Consider the following 21,963-nt stretch of genomic DNA (forward strand, 5'->3'; position numbering starts at 1 on the left):
TTTTTAATTTTTTTTCTTGCATTTCAGTGGAAGTCAAACTCCACTCTCGAACCGCAAAAGTATAAGTGTCACAAAAAACGTGATCGGCTTCTAATTTCAAAAGTGGAACCTTATTTTCAGATTTCCTAGGAAAAAGAAAGTTTACTTATTGATCAAGTTTTCTAAAATTGGGTCATTTTTATTAAAAAAGGTGCACTGATAAATTGTTCATGAAATTCAAAGCGCTCTCATGCCATTTTTTTCAGACTTATATAACTCGTAATGGTTGAAATTTGTTTTTTTTTAGGAAAAGTCTTAAATTTTGTTCGGGCTTAAATTTACTGTTTCGATTTTTGCCTTTTGGTTTCTTTTTAAGTTCAACTCGTTTCCCTTGCAAACTCCACTACGAAAAACGTCATAGACTTCCATTTTCACAAATGCGTTTTCATCATCAGGTTTCCCAGTGAAATAAAACTTCTATTCTAAAACACGATAGTTTTTTCTTCGAAGTTCGCATATTGAATATTATTCAAAAATGTCTTTTTTTCAGTCGTTAGCTTGTCGACAGTTTCCCAACAGTCTCTTGGCCTTGTAGTTCAGCTCATTTTGAAGCGACTGTTTCTGCTTAGCTCGCCCAGGGTTATTGCACTTGAGTGGGAGTCTAACTTCATGCTCGAGATTGTCTTGAAACTGTTCTTTTTTACGCTTGCTCAAAGTGTCTCCTTTGAAAATTGTAATTGAACTATAGTTTCTTCTTTTTTTGGTGGCCTCAAGTCGGAGATTTTCTTGATGTTCTAATTTTTTTGCGTTGATTGATTGTTCTAAAATTACATTATATGCGTACTGAATAACCATAGAGCATTCAAACCGATACAACATTTTCAAGAAGAAACAACTGAAATTTTTTATGAGAGTTTGGCCGAGCGGTTTGGAGAGTTTGGACAAACTCCTGAAGTCATTTGTTTCAAGATGAAAAGGTCAGGAGTTCGAATCTCGGGTCGGACTAAAGTTTTCACCCATCGGGTAATTTTTCAAAAAGAAAAACCCTAAATTGGGTGAAGTAATGGCAAAGTCAAAATGTTTTGACTCGGTTGTGTCAAAATGGAAACGGATGGGAAAAGCTTGATTACATCGATCATCCTGCTGTTTTCAAAACTGGTCAAGCTTAATTTTGAAGTTTTCTAGAAACGGTTTTTCAAATAATAAATTTGGAGATCAAGCTCAGCATCATTCATAATTTGACATAAGTGCTGCTCCCTCATAGGTTATTGTCAAGTATGACATGAAGTGTTTCTTATAACGGCACGTTTTTTTTCATCAGGCTTTGGGAGTTTTTCTGTTCATCCTAGAACTTTTCGCGGAGCTTTGGAAACGATAAGTGTTTTATGCTGACGAGATTCACGAATTTCCTATTCCATCCTTCAACTGTATTTTGGCTCTCTTTTATGTCGAAATTGTGTTTTTGACGTGCTTTGTCGTTGAGAGTCGACCAATGTAATTATCCACAAAAAAGTTAAATACCGGGTAGGTAGTTGTAGAGCATGAATGCTGACGCTACCCCTAGGAAGAAAGCGGTACTCAACAGCATTCGGACATTGTCACGGAACTCTAGATCAATTCATACTTATTTGTGTTTCCAGTAGATTAAATTTGAAGCCGAACGCTTTGACACGAATGAAAGTAGCCGTATTGGATTTCGGAATACATACATTTTTTATCGCTATTTCACAATCAATTGTTGCCACTTAGGGTAGCTTTACAAGCATAGCTTGTAATATAGTATGAACTCTCTTTTTTCCAACCTAAGTCGCAAATATTGTTGCGACGCTACTATTGTTGCGCTAAAATGTGTGCATTTGAAAGTATTCATTTTGATCGATAACCAGCTATTCAGTACAGCCCATGCTAAGGATATTAACACCGACTATTATTGTTCCGAATTTCGTAATGAAAGATACGGAGTAATTGTGCTCGGGTGGTTTTTTCTTCTTCAGACAAATTTCAACTTTTTAATTAGCTATTTTTGAAGGAAGTTTTTTTTAAACATCATTCAAAAGGTATTGTTGTCCTGAGCTTAAATTTGAAAACACTTTTTACCTGTGATAATTTTTCGTAAAATTACGCGGTTTTAAAGGTTGCCATTTTGGTCAATTTGGGAAAATTAATGCGCGATATATAAAAAGCGGAGATTTAATTCGTCTGAGAAATTGGTTGAAGGAAGCTTTTTTGCCATAATTTATTGATAACAACGAGTGAAATTTCTCACTTTGTGTTTGATATGGCGTGTGAGGAGATGATTTTCACAAAAATCTCAAATTTAAAAAAATCATTTTATTTTAATTAACATTTAATTTATTAAACATTTTTTTTAAACAGGTTATTTTTGCTTCATAGACTTTAAAAGGAAGTTTGAACATTCAGGGCTTCGGCCTGATTAATGCAGTCTTGTTTTTTTTTTCAAACCTAAGTCGCAAATATTAGTGCTCTTTTTGAAAGAGCTCTTTTATTGCAGTATGTGCATAAGATAATTAACCAGCGATTAAGTACAGCAGTGCTAAGGATATTAACACACTATTGTATTACATCTAGCACTTCTACTTCAAGGTGTTATGGTTATGTAGCGTAGAGGTAGGGAAGGAGACCAGCAGCAAAATAAGAGAGTTCGAGCCTCAGCAGGGTCGCATGTTTTAAATGAAATTTTTTTCGTATACTAGTTAAAATGCGTCCGCTCTATAGATTGAGGCATGTTAGTCGCTAAATTTCTTTTCAAATTGACTGCTAATGCGTCATAATTGGCTTGCGTCACTTAGCAATTATGTAGACTCATAATTGGCGCGCGTCACTTAAGAATTTTGTAGACTCATTAAGTTTTACTCATTCAGTTTTTCCCAGTAGCGTTGTCGGTCATGTTTTTACTTGTGTATGCGAAGTGCAACTTCGCCTCTGTGTAAAATTACTATTACCGCGCCGTGCATTGGACAGCATACTTAATTCAATCTATAGTACATTTTTATTCAGTCTTAATGCACTAAAAGAGTTGTCACTCAAAGTTTGACATTTAGCTCACGCTCATTTTTATATTTAGTAATGGCCACTTTTAAGCTGAGTTTCCAATTTCATTCAACAAGCAGTTCTCAAATTTAGTGCTCCGATACCAAGAATAGAACTTCCGCAAATCCATGATATTCTCGCTTCCAGTTAGGTATTTAAATAATTAAGCGGATTGTATTTTGGCGTAGTTTTCTTTCATACTACAAAGTAGTTTTTTGGGGTATCTAATATAAAGAATTTAGGAGCAGTAGCTCAATAATTCGTGCAGTGCTTGTTTATTTGGTAATTTGAGTTAAAAAATGACATATTGCTTTTGAATATATGAGTTTTTGGCTCGTTTTGAGATTCTAATTTTTGGTTGATGTGACTAGTATCTCAAACGAAACCCTAGGTACTGAACCAAGCAAACGCTTGTGTTATGTAATGAGTTCGATTTTTAACCGAATTCGCATAAGTGAGTCAACAAATGTGTTCATCTTCAATATCTGTTTACTGCTCTAATCTTATTCACACTTGCGAGCTTGCGAGCGTTAATGTATTCGTACGAACGGTTTTTGTTCTAACCTAACTCGCAAATAAAAGTGTTCATTGAAAGTGTTCACCTATGTGGAAATTTCACTGTAGCTTTGGAAATTGAATAGCTGTTCTCTGCTTTATTTGTGGCTAGTTTTTGTGATTAATTAAGCTTCCGTGGCTGGTGCGTGAGACCCATAATCTCTAGTTCGCAGCAGGGCGTAGGTTCGAATCTGAGATGTAGCTAAATTTCTCTTAATTCGAGGCTAGTTTCTACTTTTTCCTTTTGCATTTTATAGAGCTGCTTTTTTATCGTGTTCTCGCTAGTGTTTGCGAAGTGCAGCTTGGCCTCTGTGATGGAAATTTGTTAGAATGTATCTGCTTTTTGGTGGCTGGTGTTTAGAAGACAGCGAGTTGGTTTTGCGCAGTTATGAAGACATTAGACTGTGATTATGTGGTTTTGAGCTAGAATCCCGTAGACTGCGTTTTTTAAAAGCTTTTTTGTGTATTTTCTTGGTTTTTAAAGCTCTTTTATGCCATTTTTGTCATTACGCAAGCAAAGCTTGTGTTATATTATGAACTCTCTTTTTTCCAACCTAAGTCGCAAATATTGTTGCGACGCAAATGTTGCGGCAAAATGTGTTCATTTTGAAAGTCCAGTTCGATCAATAACCAGCTATTAAGAACAGCCAATGCTACGGATATTAACACAGACGGATCAACCAAACAATTTCCCACCTCCCCCTCCCAAATTGATTTAGGGGGAGAAAATATGGATTTTCACGAAATAACTTTGAGTATACCTTAGATTTATAGAAAATTAAGTTTATTCAGAGAAAATTGATTTAAAAATCGTTAGCTTAGATTATTAAGAGCATTCAAATGCAATCCCACATAAAAATTGTGACAACTAATTTTATGTTCGTGTTTTTCGGAATGCATATATACAGAATTAAATTTCAAATTTAATACGCGGCGTGGGGAGAAATTCTACGGTTGGTCACTTAGGGGTGAGATTTTCGTATACTAGCTAAAGTGTGTCTGCTCTATAAGATGGGGCATATTAATCGGTAATTTTTTTTCAAACTGAATGGTACTGCTAATGCGTCATAATTGGCTTGCGTCACTTAGCAATTGTGTAGACTCATAATTGGCGTGCGTCCTTTAAGAAACTTTGCAGACTCAAAGTTTAACTCATTCAGTTTTTTCCAGTAGCGTTATCGTCCATATTTTTGCTTGTGTATGCGAAGTGCAACTTCGCCTCTGTGAAAAGAGATTCACGTCATACAATATCATATCTTTGTGGAAACTAAACTAAGAATTGATAGCAGTTGGATATGAAACCGCTTATTAGCTCCTTTCGAGTTGGCTGAAATCTGAGAAAATGAAGCTGGCCTATAATGGGAAAGAGTCACATTTAAATTGTTTTCAATTCAGTGTTACTATTATCATGACAGGGTTCTTATTTACTAGTTTACAAAATATAGATTGGGAGGACGCCATTAGGCTGCAGGAGTCTATTTTCGGGCGCCTTGCAGCCTAATGGCGTCCTCACAATCTATACAATTGTAGACGAGTAAATATGAACTCAGTGATTACAATAGTAACCCTAGATTGGAAACAAAATTTTATTTTTTTTCTTCCAACATATTCGAAATTCGAATGGTTTAGTCTTTTGTTGTTTTGCTTTTGTTCGCACCTTTCAAAGGTCGAATGGCATTGTTTCTTTTCTCTGCAAACCTTCCAAATTCGACTTCTATAAACGTCTTGCCTAATGAAGTAGCTCGGAGACTTTCCAAATAACTATAATTATGCAAACCGTAATGAAATGGGCTCTGGTTATCGTAAAAAGTGTGATTGAAAAAATTGAATGTGGCATAACAATCGGGTACTAGACTTGAGAAAGGTCAATTTTAGTAGGAATGGTAAATTTCAACTTCACGACTGCTAAAATGCAGACTGCTGACATGCTCAGTTTCTTAAATATTTAATTTCTCAGATTTTAAATAAAACTACTATGATTTAGGTAGTAATTAGGGGAAGTTCGTTTCAGGTTGTTTTACTAACCTCTGTAAAGGTTGCTGTTCGTACAAAAAGAATGGTCAATAAATGTTCTAGGAAGAAAATATGTTTCATCAACGGTTTTACAGATGAGTGAGTTGGGAAAAATGTATCTATTGGACTGAGCCGTTCAAGTGTAAACCATGAGCGAAACCGAGAAAAAACCAGAGACAACGACTGATTCCGGCATTAAAAATGAAAAGATCAACCATCGAACAAGTTTAGCTCTTCTGTTGGGTTCATTACAATCAGGGGAAATTGGAAGCAATGACGGTTTCCAACCTACATTCCAATCGTCATCCAACCCTTTCAGTAAAAACAAAATAGTTAATGAAGACGGGCAGAAAAGTTCAAATCAGGCTAATTTTAATGATGCTAACAGAGGGTCAAACAGCAGCGATGAAAGAAATGATTTCGGAGGTCGAGGAGGAAATTTTGGCAGTAACAGAGGCAGGGGTTTGAATGAATTCTCTAGGGGACAGAGGGGAAGTCGTGGGAATTTGCTTGCATCCTACAACCAAAATAATTTTAGGCCTGATTCCGGTAGTGATGCCAATTCCAGAGGTCGACATTCCGATAGAGGCCGAGGATCCAATAGAGGTAGAAGATCGGATAGAGGTCAAGGGCACAACAGAGGCCGAGGGTCAGATAGAGGTCAAGGATACGATAGAGGTCGAGGGTCAGATAGAGGTCAAGGATACGATAGAGGTCGTAGAATGCAGAGACAAAACGCAGAACATTATAGGGGATCTAATCAACTTCCAAGAGGACACGGTTACCCTCCGCATAATATGTACAACAGAGGTCCTCCTGGAAATCAACCGCCGCCTCGAGGTGGATTTAGAGGGCAACCAAGCTACCATGACTCACATCAGAATTATCGAAATTATGAAGATGGCTATGGCTATCAGCATAAACTTGAGCAAATGAATGGCAATCCTAATTTCACACCTTTGGGACCCGCGAACCCTGACGTAGCGCACCGTGCACAGTATCCGAACCCACAATTTGGTCTAAGTGACACGAGCTACATGGAAAACTCGTATGACAATTACTATTCGGAAAATTACATAGTCGAGTATTACGAAGTAGATGAATTAGGAAATCATTACCCTATTACTGACCAGTCCTTTTACACTGGATATTACCCAGAGTATTACGGATATAATGAAGTTGCCGGCGCGTACGGTTATGGGCAAATTGGCCAACCTGGCAGCGATGGCAAGCAAACGCCGCCTAATACAGGTGAAAGTATACAACCAGCACCTCCACCTTTGCCCAAAAATAGCCCATACAAACCTCCACTGCCACTGAAGCCAAATTTTGAAGCCCAAGAAGAACCTCAGCAGAAAATAATCCCACATGATCCAACTGCGAATAACTTGTTCAATGCTATAAATTTTTCTATAAGCGAAGAGCAGTTCAATACATTGGCACAAACTGTCGCCTCGCTTGAAAACCAAACACAAACGCCAAAACCAGAACCGATAGGTACAGTAATTGAACGTCTGATGAATCGAGGAAAAGCTGAAGAAGCAGCGGCTGCTGAGTTGAAGCAGGAATCAGCTTCTGCGCTTGGGATCAGTTTGGAAATGGATTCGAATCCAGAAGGAATTCTGGACCGTCTGGAAACTAAGTTTTCGGCATCAACGCCTATGAAAAGTGAAAGCGATGAGACTACAAGTGGATCTAAGCTAGAAGCAAATTTAGCAAAAGCGTATTCACATTTTCTCCAGGCATCTGAAAGCCGAAAAAGGACATCTAGTTTTGACGACGAAAACGAACCCGAAAAATGTCCATCTGTGAAAAAGCAAACCCGAAAAACATTTGACGTTGGACTTGGAATCAGCTTAGACATCAATTATGACTCATCCCTGGCAGAGACACCACACGAAACCAGTTTAAACAGTTCTGGTTTTGAAGCCAGTCAAAGTCAAAATTCAGGACGATCAGATTCGCCGCCTGGTATCTCAATTGCTCGACCCCTTTCACCCTTTAATCTTATGGATCGACAGTCGAGCCCAACAATTTCCCCAAAACACGAGGAATACTCGCCTTTTAAGATTAGAAGACAGAAATTTACTCCACCGAGATTTGAATCTTCAGACAGGCGTTCCGCGTCGCCGCTGCAAATGGACGACGATGATATTGATCGTCGAAGTTCAAGCCCTGAAGCGCCTCCAGTTATGATAGAAGACGACGATGACGCAAAGAATTCTCTCGATTTTACGGGTAACTCCCGTTACAGTCCAAGCCCTCCTCGTATGAATGACTCTTTTGACAATCCGCCTATCAGTAGCAGAAGTAGTCTTTCTTCATTCAAATTAAATGATACAGGCTCGTTTAATTCGAGTTTCAGCGGAGGTGGACGTCGAGGCGGGCAGTCGTCGTTTCAAAGAAGAAAACCTATGTATTGTCGAACCAAAATACCTTCAATGAGCAAAGCTCCGATGGTTTGCGACGAAAGATTTTTTGTGCAGTATCCCGACTACTTTGAGCACCAGAAGGCTATCCATGGACTGAGAAACGGAATTCCCTGTATTGAGCAGAAATGCCATTACACAGCTCCAGGATTAGACCAGTTTCTGAACCATATCAAGGCACGTCACGGTCAAGAGTCTAATTCAACGGAGGCCAATGCAATGTGATAAGTATTGATTGACGTTTGTTAATTTATACTTGATGACATTTAATGTTCAAAACCTTATATATCAGTTTTTTTATATATAATTACTTGAATTTATTTTCATTAAACTCAGTTTTTGCTGTAGCTCATGTAACGTTCGTAGTGTCGACTTAAATACGTATAAAATATCGGTTGCGGTCCAAGTAGTACAAATTGTTCAACATCTACAGTTACCTGCCTTAAGTTATGTTTTTAAAAAATGAACTAAACCATTATCATGCTAATAAAATCACAGCTAATAAAATCACAGAACTTCAATATGGTGCCACATTCAATCGGTGGGGTTCTTTTTCGGAAGATCTGAATAATTCTTTTAAAAAATAATCAGAAACTATTAGTTAAGTTTTGTTTACTCTTTGGACCGAAATACCGACTTTCATCCTTTAATTGAACCTAATCGAAAATAATTTTGATCTTGCAAATAGGTGGGCGTCGTGATAATTGTCTGTCAATTTTTAATTGCTTGAAATTTCATTGAAAAATTTTCTCGCAAGAGGTCTAACTTTCTTAGAATTGCTCTAAGTTGCAATCAAATTCCGGGCAAGAGTGAAAGTTTCTTCGGTTTTGCTGTAAATTTGAAGTTGAGTAAATTATCTTCAGTTAAAACTGAACTTTGAATTTGATCTTTAGACTGTAATGGCGAATCAGCAAATAAATGCGAATAGTTCTATCCCCCTTCCCAAAATGCATACAGAACCCTCTATGAGTCAACAAAAGCCGTCCATGGCAGCGAGCCAAGACAACAGCCACGTCCTGAACAAAGTATTTGGAGGAAAGTTTTCACGATACCTGGTCGACAAGGAGACGGTGAATCATCTGTCAACCACTGCTATTGGAAATGAAGATGACGAATACCATCAAAATTACGTGAAACGATTGCGAGAAGCACAAGCAGAGCAGAATAAGCGAATTCAAAAGCTGGCAAACATGGAAAAAATGATCATACAAGCAAGAGCGAAAGCTTTGTCGCATTACGAGCGACAAGTAAGTGCAGGTAGTCCAGTAATGAGTGCGAGCAACTACATAAGCTTCATGGACAACCAGATGTTGCGAGAAAGTGGACTGATTGTAGCTGAGGATTTATTCTCGGATCCGTACGAGTACAAGAAGCCGGAAAAGCCCACGAAGCGTCCGAACTACACTCGTTCTACCACTGGATCACGAGAGAAAACGAGACCGGTGCCAAGAGATGATGGCTATGTCCAAACCATGCAAGCCATACTTGCAGCAGGTGATCGATCTGTGGAAGCTGGATCGCCTGAACCGAGTGATTTCCAGGAGTTCATGAGACCAAGTACGATGTGGGAAGACATGCCGAATGCGGAGAACCGAGAAGAGGCGAAAAAGTACTTGTCTATTATGAATGCTAGACAAGAGTATCTGAAGAATCCGGCTAAAGACAACAACCTTTCTCCAGAAAGCGCCGAGTATCACCAGTCCCCGTTCACAGCTGTCCCCGCCAAGCTAGTTTTCACCAAGTTCAGAATCGGCCAAGGTTATGAGATAACTCTTGAATTGAAGAACATCTCGAGCTGTCAGCGCAAATGTCGAGTTCTTCCACCTAAGAGTAACAAGTTCAGTGTGAGTTTGGGATCTTTTCCAACTGACGGAGGATTTGTAGCTCCTGGACTGTCCAGTCTTTATACGGTTAATTTTGTCCCGGAAACCCTGGCTGACTGTGACGATGAGCTGATCGTTCAAACCGACGGATACTGTGACATGATTGTCCCGTTGCAAGCCAGGCGACCGCCGCCAGTATTGACCCTGAAATCTGTCATTGATGTCGGCCACTGTCTTGTTGGAGGAGCAAAATTGTCCGAGTTCTCATTCAAAAACGAGGGCGGAGACGGCTCTTTCTTCATTCTTCCCAAATCTAAATGGCCGGCAACTGGGTACAAGAACTTTGTACAAGGCCAGCGGATAATCGAAGCGCCATTCGAAGTCCGCCCAGCTATGTTCTTTGCCCCTAAAGGAAGCACAATTCCGTTGGAAGTGCTTTTCCTCCCGAAGAGTCTGGGAAAGTTCACGCTTGATGTTTTGCTCGTGTGTGATAATTGCAACATCCGGAAGGTTACCCTGGTAGGCGTGGCACAAGAAGCAAAAGTCGAGCTGACTCAAGTATCTGATGGATCCCTGGTTGAACCCACTGTCGACGAAGCGATAGATCCGGCCGCTCAGAAATTTGTCAAGTTCCCGCCGATTAACCCTATGACCTATGCAGTACGCAAGATGACAATCAAGAACATGACACAAGTTGCGATGAGTTTTTCTTGGCAAATCATGAAACCACTGCTTGTTCCACCCTCAGAACTTACCAAAAAGGGCGAAGACGGACCAAATGAGAAGGGTGATGCAAAGAAAGAAGAAGTTAAGGAGAAAGACAGACAATGGGATGTAAGTTCGCCGTTTTCGATCTCACCGAACGCGGCCGAATTGCCAGCTGGAGGAGAAATAGAATGCTCGGCTATATTCGCAGCTCCTTATGCCAAAGAGTTCCACAACCTGTTCCAACTGATACTCCACAATGTGCCTAAAGTTCCAGAAGTTACAACTGAAGAAAGTTTGTCTGAATCAGGTCAATTGACAGGAAGAAACACTAGCAAGAGTTCGAAGCACGCAACTGACGGCAAGTCGGGTTCAAATGGAAACGCTAACCAAATGCCGATCACTCTTCGCGACGAAATCGGCTTGCTAGTCGACGTGAAAGGAGAGTGCCTGCCGTATAATGTATGCTTCGTGCCCTACTGCATCGACTTTTCCGGTAAAACGCTTCTAGGAACTACAGTTCGTCGACCGATTCAGATCATGAACAATAGTTTGGCTCCGGTTTATTTCCGATGGAGACCAGTACAGGCAGATGAGAACGAAATAATCGAAGTGGAACCCTCGGAAGGCGAAATTGCCGAAGGTTATTGGGCCTCACTTGAAGTCGCTATCTCGCGAAACAAACCAGGAAAAATAGAACGTGAACTTATCTGCGAAATTGAGCACCAGGAGAAAGCTCCTATGAGTCTGAAGCTAACTGCCGATATTGTTGGTCCAGAAGTTTCGATTGGCTGTGATAAAGTGGACTTCGGACTTGTGAGAGTAGGTGACCCGTTGACAAGAAAGTTCTTAATCACGAATAAATCTTCGATTGCAGCCAAATGGTTATTCGACATTCCGAATAAGCCTGCTGCAGGTCTTCAAGTATTATCACCTGCTGGTGTTTTACCACCACTGGGGAAATCGGAAATCGAGCTCAAATACACACCGAGCAAGGAAGAAAAGTTCGAATTAATCGGTAAACTGAAAGTGGAAAATGGACAGGAACTGTTTTTGAAGCTAGTTGGTGAATCGCAAACTCCGACGTTGTGTTTGCTAAACTGCGAAGTTGATTTGGGATTGGTATACATGAGTGTACCGGTTTCAACCCACGTGCAGTTATGCAACATGACTGATTTCGCGACTGCATTCAGGTGGGGTGAAGTAACTGGAGAAGACGCCGAGTTCTGCAAACTGAAAATATTTCCAGAAACTTCGATCATTGAACCGAGGGAAACGCAAGACATCGAAGTTCAGTTCATGTCGACCAAAATGATGGAGTTCAATGATATATTTTTGCCATGCTTTGTCGAAGAGGAGAAACCTATTTGGCTGGCGCTTAAAGGTCGAACCTCAGGACTGGCTGTTGAGTTTAAAGTCATTGATAGCGACGGAACTAATGGAGGAAGTGATGATATTAAATCAGAAACGGAGTTCGACTTCGGAGATGTGACCTTAGGAGAGGTCAAAGTTCAACAGTTGCTGATTCGAAATACGACTGCGATTATGGCCGAATACAAGCTACATGTACAGAACTTCCCATCTGAGCCAGTACCTGAGCGTGTAGACCGAAGTCTGAAAGCGGCCTTGAAGAAGGGCGAAAGGGTGGGGCTCTTAAGACAGACTCCGCACTTGGCAGATCCATATAGTATCACGCTGCCGAAAGCTCTCGAAGAATACAACACGGCTGTTCTGAAAAGCAATCACGGAGTTGCATATGTGATCGACCCTGCGCAAGGAACTCTTCCGCCATTTGGAGAAGTTGTGATCGCACTGGCTTGCTACTCGGACATGTGGGGATTGTATTGTGATACCCTGATAGCTAATGTTGGATCGCTCCCTCCGGAGCATATTCCAGTCAAGGCTAATATTTGCAACGGTAGTCCAATATCCTACCAGATCATGGGAGCTCTGAAAGTTAAAGAGCCTATAATGAGATTTGGAACCAGAATCCACGATACTGAAACAGTCCTAAGGTCGGTTCAAGTAAACAATAATGGACCTGTTGATTTGAAAGTGTTCTGGAGTGCCTGTGATTATGATCCTAATGAGAAGAAGTTGGTTAATCTGGAGTTGTTTTCTGGCCGTCCATTGGGGGATGAAAACTTACTGAATGCGATTACAGAGGATGAATCGCCAGAAGCTACAGCTCGAACGGACTTGCAAAGTGTAGCTGAAAGCGAAGCTACTGAAATTTCGTCGCGGGAGTTGGAGCTTCAACCTTTTCTCTCATTGAAAGTTCTCTGCCACAACGGAACTGGTGACTCTAAATACTTCAAGATAGAGCCTGAGCAAATAGTGATTCCGGCGAGATCGAGTGTAAAACTCACAACCAGCTTCATTCCTCAAAGTCCGAATGGATCCGATGTGAAGTGTTTCGGCTTCTGTCAGGGATTCATGTCGCTGGACGAGAAGAGTCGCAACATGACAGGGGTCACCCGCTTGGACCAATATGACGTGGATCCGGTGCGCTTTTTCATGATGGGAAACATAAAACCGGCTAGACTCACTATAGAACTGGACGAGGATACTCCAATTATGGGGACAATCTGTCTTGAAGGGACACCAAGCCAGCTCATGGACCCTTCTGGCCAAATGAAGGAAATTGCTTTTTCTAAGAAGCAAACGCTGAAGCTCAGTAATCCGACGGAGGCGCCATTGACGTTTGAGATGTTCTTTCCTGAGTTTATCTCAATGTGGATAATGGTACGAAAAGGAAAAACTAAGACCTGGGAAGCCATTTCGGATCAAATGTTCAAGTTGGAACCGCAACATCACTACCAGTTCAACGTCGCGTTGCGACTTTCGAAGTTGTTCATTGATGACTTGGTAAGGAGTTCTTCTGATGAAAATTTGGATAGCGGAATTGAGGTAAAAAGCAGCTCGGGAGGTGGGAAAATACTCTCTCTCAACGACTGTATCCAGATACACTACTCGAATGGGGAGAAAGAAGAAGTACCGATTAACATTACGCTCAGCTTCCCTAATTTTTTCACGACGCTCCAAATGAAATCCGAGGACGGCGAGGGTGAAAACGAACAGATTTTGTTCGATTTTGGAGCTCGATTCATTGGAACTGTTCACACGAAAGAGATGGAAATTGTGAACAAAACTAGCTGTGGCTCATATTGGAAAATAGGGGTCGAAACGACACCTGCTCTGAAAAATCCAAGAAAATTGGATGATGGGGTCTTCAAAATTACGCCAGCTAGCGGGTACTTGGGTCCCTTTCTGGCAGATGAGAAAGCCGCGAATAAGCAATTGATCGAAATCTCGTTCACGAGTGGATCTCAAGATTACGTGGAGAAAGAGTACTGCATCAAAGGGAAGTTCGGAGAGGATCCGATCTTCTTCAAAGTGTGCGGAAGTGGGTCCCAAGATGGACACTTTGAGCAGGCAGATTGAAGTAACGAAGTGAGTTGCACAAAAACAATGTATTGTACATATCTATCTTAAACCCTTTCAAATCAATTTAAAGAACTGAATGGTTAATAGCAAAACCAGGTCCCTATGTCGAAATCAAATTCTGTAAATAATCGAATTCAAATACCGAATAATTGTAAATAAAATTATATGTATACATGTAGAAAGAATTAAATCATAATAAAAAAAACTAGTTTTTAGTTATAGACATGAGGCAGGCAATAAATCTATCTATACATTACTTAATTGGCGTTTCACTTGAAACTTGTTTAAGAAGTCCCTATATTGACATGCTTAAGCTTTTTCAACGTATTGCTTTTTGCATGTTTAACGAAAGATTTTTTTCACGTTTAAGCTATATCGTATATTGTAATGCTTGAGAATTTTCATTTGGCACATAATGAAAAAAACGCTTTGTGGGACTGTTAAAAAGCCCAAACATTGCAAGGGTTGATTTAATTACTCAAGTCGACGTTTTAAAATCTGCTGGAGTGCGAATGCTTTAACTCTACCTTTTTCCTGTATTAGCAACGTAAAGCTCAATAATTTTGTTTCACAATTTTTTGAAAACTAACTTTGAATGTCTCCTCTCTATAGTGGGGTGCTATCAGGGTACAAGGGTTGCAAATCTGTCGTCTAAGTATGGCTGCTCAAATCCCTTTGGTTTTCGAGATATGGCGTTTTTGATGATTTTTACAATTTTTTTTTCTTCAAAAAATTTAGAAATAAAAAAACTGACCGAACTTGAAATTCTCGACCCTAAAGGAGTGTACTGTCAGAGTACATTCAGGGGTTAAAAATCTAGCGTCCAAGTACGACTGGTCAAATCTATGTGCTTTTCGAGATATGGCGTTTTTAATGATTTTTTTTTCAAAAAACTTAGATATAAAAAAAACTAACCGAAATTGAATTTCTCAACCTTGTATTTGGGCGCTGTCAGATTACACTCGGTGACTGCAAATCTGGCGTCCAAGTATGGCTTCTCAAATTTTTTTAGTTAAAGAGATAAGACGATTTTTGTGATTTTTTCAAAAATTTCCAGAAATTTTAAATTATATTTTGTTTTCAAACTTGGCGATACCAATTGACAAATAAATATGTGAAGAATGTGATTTTTTTCTCTCCGTGAGCTCCAAAATTTGAGAAAAATGACTAGAGTTAATTTGACAAAATCAAATTTCTCCACCTTAAAAACAAAACTGTGAGAATGTTTCATTTTTCAAGAAGTACCGATTAACATTACGCTCAGCTTCCCTAATTTTTTCACGACGCTCCAAATGAAATCCGAGGACGGCGAGGGTGAAAACGAACAGATTTTGTTCGATTTTGGAGCTCGATTCATTGGAACTGTTCACACGAAAGAGATGGAAATTGTGAACAAAACTAGCTGTGGCTCATATTGGAAAATAGGGGTCGAAACGACACCTGCTCTGAAAAATCCAAGAAAATTGGATGATGGGGTCTTCAAAATTACGCCAGCTAGCGGGTACTTGGGTCCCTTTCTGGCAGATGAGAAAGCCGCGAATAAGCAATTGATCGAAATCTCGTTCACGAGTGGATCTCAAGATTACGTGGAGAAAGAGTACTGCATCAAAGGGAAGTTCGGAGAGGATCCGATCTTCTTCAAAGTGTGCGGAAGTGGGTCCCAAGATGGACACTTTGAGCAGGCAGATTGAAGTAACGAAGTGAGTTGCACAAAAACAATGTATTGTACATATCTATCTTAAACCCTTTCAAATCAATTTAAAGAACTGAATGGTTCATAGCAAAACCAGGTCCCTATGTCGAAATCAAATTCTGTAAATAATCGAATTCAAATACCGAATAATTGTAAATAAAATTATATGTATACATGTAGAAAGAATTAGATCAGAATAAAAAAAACTAGTTTTTAGTTATAGTTATGAGGCAGGCAATAAATCTATCTATACATTACTTAATTGGCGTTTCACTTGAAACTTGTTTAAGAAGTCCCTATATTGACATGTTTAAGCTTTTTCAACGTATTGCTTTTTGCATGTTTAACGAAAGATTTTTTTCACGTTTAAGCTATATCGTATATTGTAATGCTTGAGAATTTTCATTTGGCACATAATGAAAAAAACGCTTTTTGGGACTGTTAAAAAGCCCAAACATTGCAAGGATTGATTTAATTACTCAAGTCGACGTTTTAAAATCTGCTGGAGTGCGAATGCTTTAACTCTACCTTTTTCCTGTATTAGCAACGTAAAGCTCAATAATTTTGTTTCACAATTTTTTGAAAACTAACTTTGAATGTCTCCTCTCTATAGTGGGGTGCTATCAGGGTACAAGGGTTGCAAATCTGTCGTCTAAGTATGGCTGCTCAAATCCCTTTGGTTTTCGAGATATGGCGTTTTTGATGATTTTTACAATTTTTTTTTCTTCAAAAAACTTAGAAATAAAAAACTGACCGAACTTGAAATTCTCGACCCTAAAGGAGTGTACTGTCAGAGCACATTCAGGGGTTAAAAATCTAGCGTCCAAGTACGACTGGTCAAATCTATGTGCTTTTCGAGATATGGCGTTTTTAATGATTTTTTTTTCAAAAAACTTAGATATAAAAACTAACCGAAATTGAATTTCTCAACCTTGTATTTGGGCGCTGTCAGATTACACTCGGTGACTGCAAATCTGGCATCCAAGTATGGCTTCTCAAATTTTTTTAGTTAAAGAGATAAGACGATTTTTGTGATTTTTTCAAAAATTTCCAGAAATTTTAAATTATATTTTGTTTTCAAACTTGGCGATACCAATTGACAAATAAATATGTGAAGAATGTGATTTTTTTCTCTCCGTGAGCTCCAAAATTTGAGAAAAATGACTAGAGTTAATTTGACAAAATCAAATTTCTCCACCTTAAAAACAAAACTGTGAGAATGTTTCATTTTTTGGAGGTCTTGATCAACGTACGCGCACAAAAGATTTTTAAGCAGTTTTTCAAAAATATTGTTGGGTTGTTTAACCATTTTGTTTTGTTTTGGTTGTCTCATTTGTACTGCTAGCTGCCCTGTTTTTGTCTTTTTTATTTGATCTGAAGATGATTATTTCATTAATCAGTTTTTTTGGAAGAGATCTGGTCGATTTCTTCCAAGAACTAAATTTTGCATATCATTTTTGGGATCAAGTTTAAATACAAAATGAATTTCAAAATAGTAATCAAATTATTACTTGGAATATTTGGAAGTCATTCAAGTTGATATCCATAGGCTACTGGTAACTAAGTGTTTAAACAGATTTCTTAAGGCAACTAAGGGACTTTTTTGAACAGATTTCGTGCAAAGATAATTGGTTGCATGCTCGGTTGCACTTGTTTAAGTTTTCTTTAAAATACTAACACTAGCATAATTACTTGCACAATTACTTACATACTAGCCTTTCGACTACCCTTTCAATAGAGTGTATTTGGTGGTAAATTTCGGCTTCTTTCGAAAAACCTAATTAACATCTCAGACTTTATCTCAAAACTAGCACACATATGTCGCACCAGCTCGGAACTATGCACTAGCAGCTCGCTGCAACTTAAAACCGTGCTCTAAATAATACATTTTGAGCTAGTGGTATCAAAACTATGCTTATGTGGCTTGGTTTCACTTTAAACTACATAAATCTAGTGCTGACGTGCTAAAAACTGCTCTAATAGCTTAATGCAAATTTGAATAGTGCATCTGATAAAACTTTTTTAAATTTAAAGAGCAAAAAATATTTTCAATTTGAGTTTTTTTAGCGAACAGAGCTTAAAGTAGTTGAAGCTAACAAAAATCAGTATTGCTATTACGCAACCAAGCAATTACATAATTCAACGAAATGGAAGAGATTATACCAACACCAACGCTAAGGTCTTCTGATTTTGTAACATTTTAAAATTTCGATCTTTTAAATATTTTGAGTGAAAAAGAGAGTTTCTCTGCTATTGAATTTAAACTATCCAACTCGTTTAATATTTTAATATTCTCTTGGTGTTCGTTCAGGAGTATGGTTCCAAAAATCTCCTTGTGGCCCCAATTAAAAATCAGACAGAACATAGGTGAAATGTAGTTTCATCGTTTTTCGATTTTTTTCGCCACAAGTTGTCTCGCCTTATTGGAATTGAAGCATCATTTCTCAGATCAAGCTCAGATTTTGTCGTAGAAATATTACAAATAGTTAATTCAAGGGAATTGATTATTTATAAGGTTGCGGTTTTTATTATTGCATAAAAGTCTTACTAATTCTAAGTCTTGCAACTGAAATGATCTTTTTGATAACTCCTTTTAGTAGAAAGTTTTAATGACAAATCTAATGAAGTGAAGAAATATTACCAGTTTTTCTTGTTTTTATCCATTTGAAGGGGAACCGTAACTTTAGCATAAAGATAAAATAGCGAAGATGTTCAATTACATGTTAGGGATACATAAGATAATCAATTGCATATTATCAGATTTCATGATACTAATACTATCCGTAACATTCCGGCTATCGGTCCGGCAAAAGTTTGGTTTTAAATGAGCACAAAAGAATTGACTTGGCTTTTATTCAGTTTTTTGTTTGAAAAATAAATGGTGTAAATGAATAAACAGTCATGCAGCTGCCACTAAATGGCCATGCGGAAATATTCATCTCATCTAGTTCTTTTTAGAATCACGATAATTTTTTTTTCCACAATTGCAAATCTAGCTACAAAAGCACGCGTTAAAACGTAAGTGAAGCCAGTAAAAGTTTATGCTATTTTAGCTATATGCTATTTTATATAGCCGCCACTTGAAGTACTTCAAGTAGTTTAATAAGTATACACTACAAAACCAATTTTTTGACTGACACTAATCATAAACTGCGGAATTATAATTTAAACAAGTACCTGGCTATTTTCAGCCCCTTTGAGTTTTCTCCGAAATTCGGTCTACAAAAATTTATTTAAAACAATTTTTAAGGTTTTAAACTGCAATGAAGTGTATCGGCGTGAACAATTTAGAAAGTTTTTCGTTCATATCAACTGCAGTTTACTGTAATTTATGGAGGATTTGGTACCAAAAAAGCGCAGGTGACCAAATTAAAATTAAAGCGCAAGTGATTATTAATCTAAGTTTAATTTTTAAATGTGTCCGGAACTTTAGTCTCTCAAAATTGGATCTATTCGACATAAGTTATCTTTAAAGATTGAAAAGAAAAACAGAATTATTTGAAAAGTTCGAAAAATTTCATGAAATTCAAAAAATTCCCATTAAAACGCTCAAAAACTTAAAAACTTTTATTCGCTGGAAAAGAATCAACTTTTGCTGCTCAAGTAAAATCTTAACTTCCGGCTGGTTTGCTTTATCTGCTAGAATTAGAAGTATTGGTCTCGAATACAATGAATAACTTAAAGAGTGCCATGAATGACTTCGCTTTGTAGTAGTTAGAACATAGTTGAAAGATGCCCGAAGCCATCTTTAACTATGTTCTAACTGTTGAAGAGTATTTTTTGCTCTGAGGGAAAGATGCCAGAAAATTGTGAAAGAGCCCGGAAAAATGCGCGAAACTATGCTTATGATTTTTTTTTTTCATTCATGCGTTCTAATATTTCATTTTTCATTCATGCCTTGTCGTGAAATAACATTTGTGAAAGAGCAAAAACATACTCTTCTTGATTTCTGGTAGCATTAAAATATCCTCTTTTTTAAAATTTAAAATAAAATAAGGGTTTAACTTGAGTAGAAATTCAAAATACGGCTTTTGAAATGGCTTGTATGCTGAAACAGTTTTATTATGTATAACGTAGTCTCAATAAAAATTAATTTTGGGCCTCAAAACTTGAGTCAATATCTTGTGGTTCCTGTTCATAGCGCTTTGTCAAGCCAGACAACCTTTTTGATTTAAAATGGACTTATTTATTTAAATTTTTTTTAATTTTGTTCATTTTGAGTCTTGACTTCCATGCCAATGTTTTTTGGAAAATGAGAACAATTTTGGGAATTATAATCTCAAAATTTATTTCATTATAATCTCAAAGAGTTTGAGAATTATAAATGACTGACCTATTAAGCCAGGAAAAAAGTTTCGAAAATAAAAAACACACCTGAAGACAGTTTCTCCCGACTTTCAGTGTTTGGAGCATTAACAAAAAGGCATGCGTGTTTTTGGCTAAAGGCGGGTTACTAACATGTAAATTATGAAAATCAAATCTGTTAGTTTATTCATCTTAAAAATTTTATTTCTCTGTGATAAGTTTCTGATAGTTTTTGTAAAAGAGACAATTATTCAGAACAGTCCTTCGTTATCAGAAATGGGGGAGCGCAAGGAAGGATAGTAAGGCGTCGCTTTGTTTCTAAAATGCCTCATTGTGTCCCCAAGTTGTTATGATTGAATATTATGGCTCTAACGTCAATCCAGTTTTGCAAAATTTCTTTTTGGTATATGCTTCTACTTCCTACGCGATCTTTGTACTCCTCATATGATAAAAAACTCGTCTGATTTTTTTCAAAACAAAATTATAAAAGCATTCAGAATATTTTAATAATGGTAAGTTTTTAACAGTCCACGAGGTGCATGTGTATGAACACCTCCAACTTGTTTTGCTATCAATATCAGGACTACGTTCTTTTTTCATTTAATGTATCGTCGGATATGACCAGAAGTTCAACCTTCAATTTAATGAAAAATCCGAAATTCAAAAGCAAAGTTAAAAGAGCATCAGTTGGTTATAGAGGAGCTAAGCTCTTTAAATGGCGTTGACAAAATTCCTTAATTTCAAAAGTTTTCGAACAAAATTCTAATTTGGATATTCATTGCCTCGCGCAAAAAAGACGTAATTTGCTTATATTAAGCAATGAAGTGCTGATCAAATTTGTTGTGCTGATCAAATTTGTTTTTCTTTGTTCACATATTTTACCCAAATATACGGATAGTTCTTGAAATTGACAGATGTGAATCGCTTGCAGGTAAGTCGTACAAATAGTTGAAAATGGGTTTCAAAGCGTCTTAGGCGTTTTGGAAGCCACACTTAAAAGGCTTGGTTGCTGGTTACTGCCGCATGGGCTCAGTTAGGTGTCTGCTGACCGTTAAGCGCCCAACTAGTTCTACTGATGTTAGAGAGGCTTGAAGGGAGGGATGGGACATAGTCAGCATAAGCAGTAAACCTCAAGTCAACAAGTTCAAATTTTGTTTATGATACCGAATAGGGGCGCCTACTGTTTCTGGTGCTGCATGTTATAATTTTTGTTTGCATCTTTACCATTAACAAAGAGAAATAAGTTTTTCTACGGCAAGCAATGGCCACTTTTCCGTTGCTAACCTCTATGCTACCATACTAAGCAGTAGTATGTATATAGTGCGTTAGGATCGGGGGGGGGGGGGTTGTCATACATGGATGACCATTAGGTATAAATCATAATGGTCACCATGTATTAAATGATCAGCAATGGTCACCATGTAATAATCCTAATTGTCACCATGTATAATTTTATACCTAATAGTCCTCATGTAAAACTTCGGTATATTATTGAGTATTCCCACTGAACGTTGTGGTTACATGTTTGGTGCGGGAAAGGATTTGCCAAATCTTCGTTCTGAAACCAGCTGGAGTGTTTAACTGCGCTATAGACTGTTTGCTCAATTCTTCTTAAAACTTTGATTCAAACTCAAATTACATACAAATACATACAAAAGTATGCTAAAGACACTATCGCTTAAATGAAATTGTTTATATCCCAGATTAATTGAGTTCCAAAGCTGAACAAAATCTCGCACTTAAATACACACTAAACACGGAATAGCGGTAGGTCAAATTTTATGTACAGACAATTCTCATATTAAATAACTGAATTTTATTTACTATACAAAAGTTAATGTGGTGTTTTTTTGTGTTTTAATCTATTCGTCGATTTTTTGACCGTGGTTCTTCTACTTCAACTGCTTCATAATCGAAAAACGAATCGTTGAAGAATGACGACTCGTCCTCATCGGAAGTATTG

General features: G+C 37.9%; 2 protein-coding genes across 2 annotated transcripts in view; one reads left to right on the forward strand and one right to left on the reverse strand.

Annotated features, from left to right (window-relative positions):
• Positions 1–21,963, reverse strand: part of LOC134846061 (CCR4-NOT transcription complex subunit 2-like) — a 421,605-nt gene that overhangs the window by 59,279 nt on the left and 340,363 nt on the right. The gene's annotated exons all lie outside the window — the stretch shown is intronic.
• Positions 8,924–14,177, forward strand: LOC134845682 (deleted in lung and esophageal cancer protein 1-like). The gene has a single exon (XM_063862724.1). It carries the CDS (start codon positions 8,927–8,929, stop codon positions 13,997–13,999), a length of 5,073 nt encoding a protein of 1,690 aa, XP_063718794.1. The 5' UTR covers positions 8,924–8,926; the 3' UTR covers positions 14,000–14,177.

This window comes from Symsagittifera roscoffensis, chromosome 5 (assembly GCF_963678635.1).
Source record: "Symsagittifera roscoffensis chromosome 5, txSymRosc1.1, whole genome shotgun sequence".
Classification (NCBI taxonomy): domain Eukaryota; kingdom Metazoa; phylum Xenacoelomorpha; order Acoela; family Convolutidae; genus Symsagittifera; species Symsagittifera roscoffensis.

Bases quoted from the DNA above. Each gene is read 5' to 3' on its own strand.
- LOC134845682 (XM_063862724.1), top strand. From the start codon at position 8,927: ATGGCGAATCAGCAAATAAATGCGAATAGTTCTATCCCCCTTCCCAAA.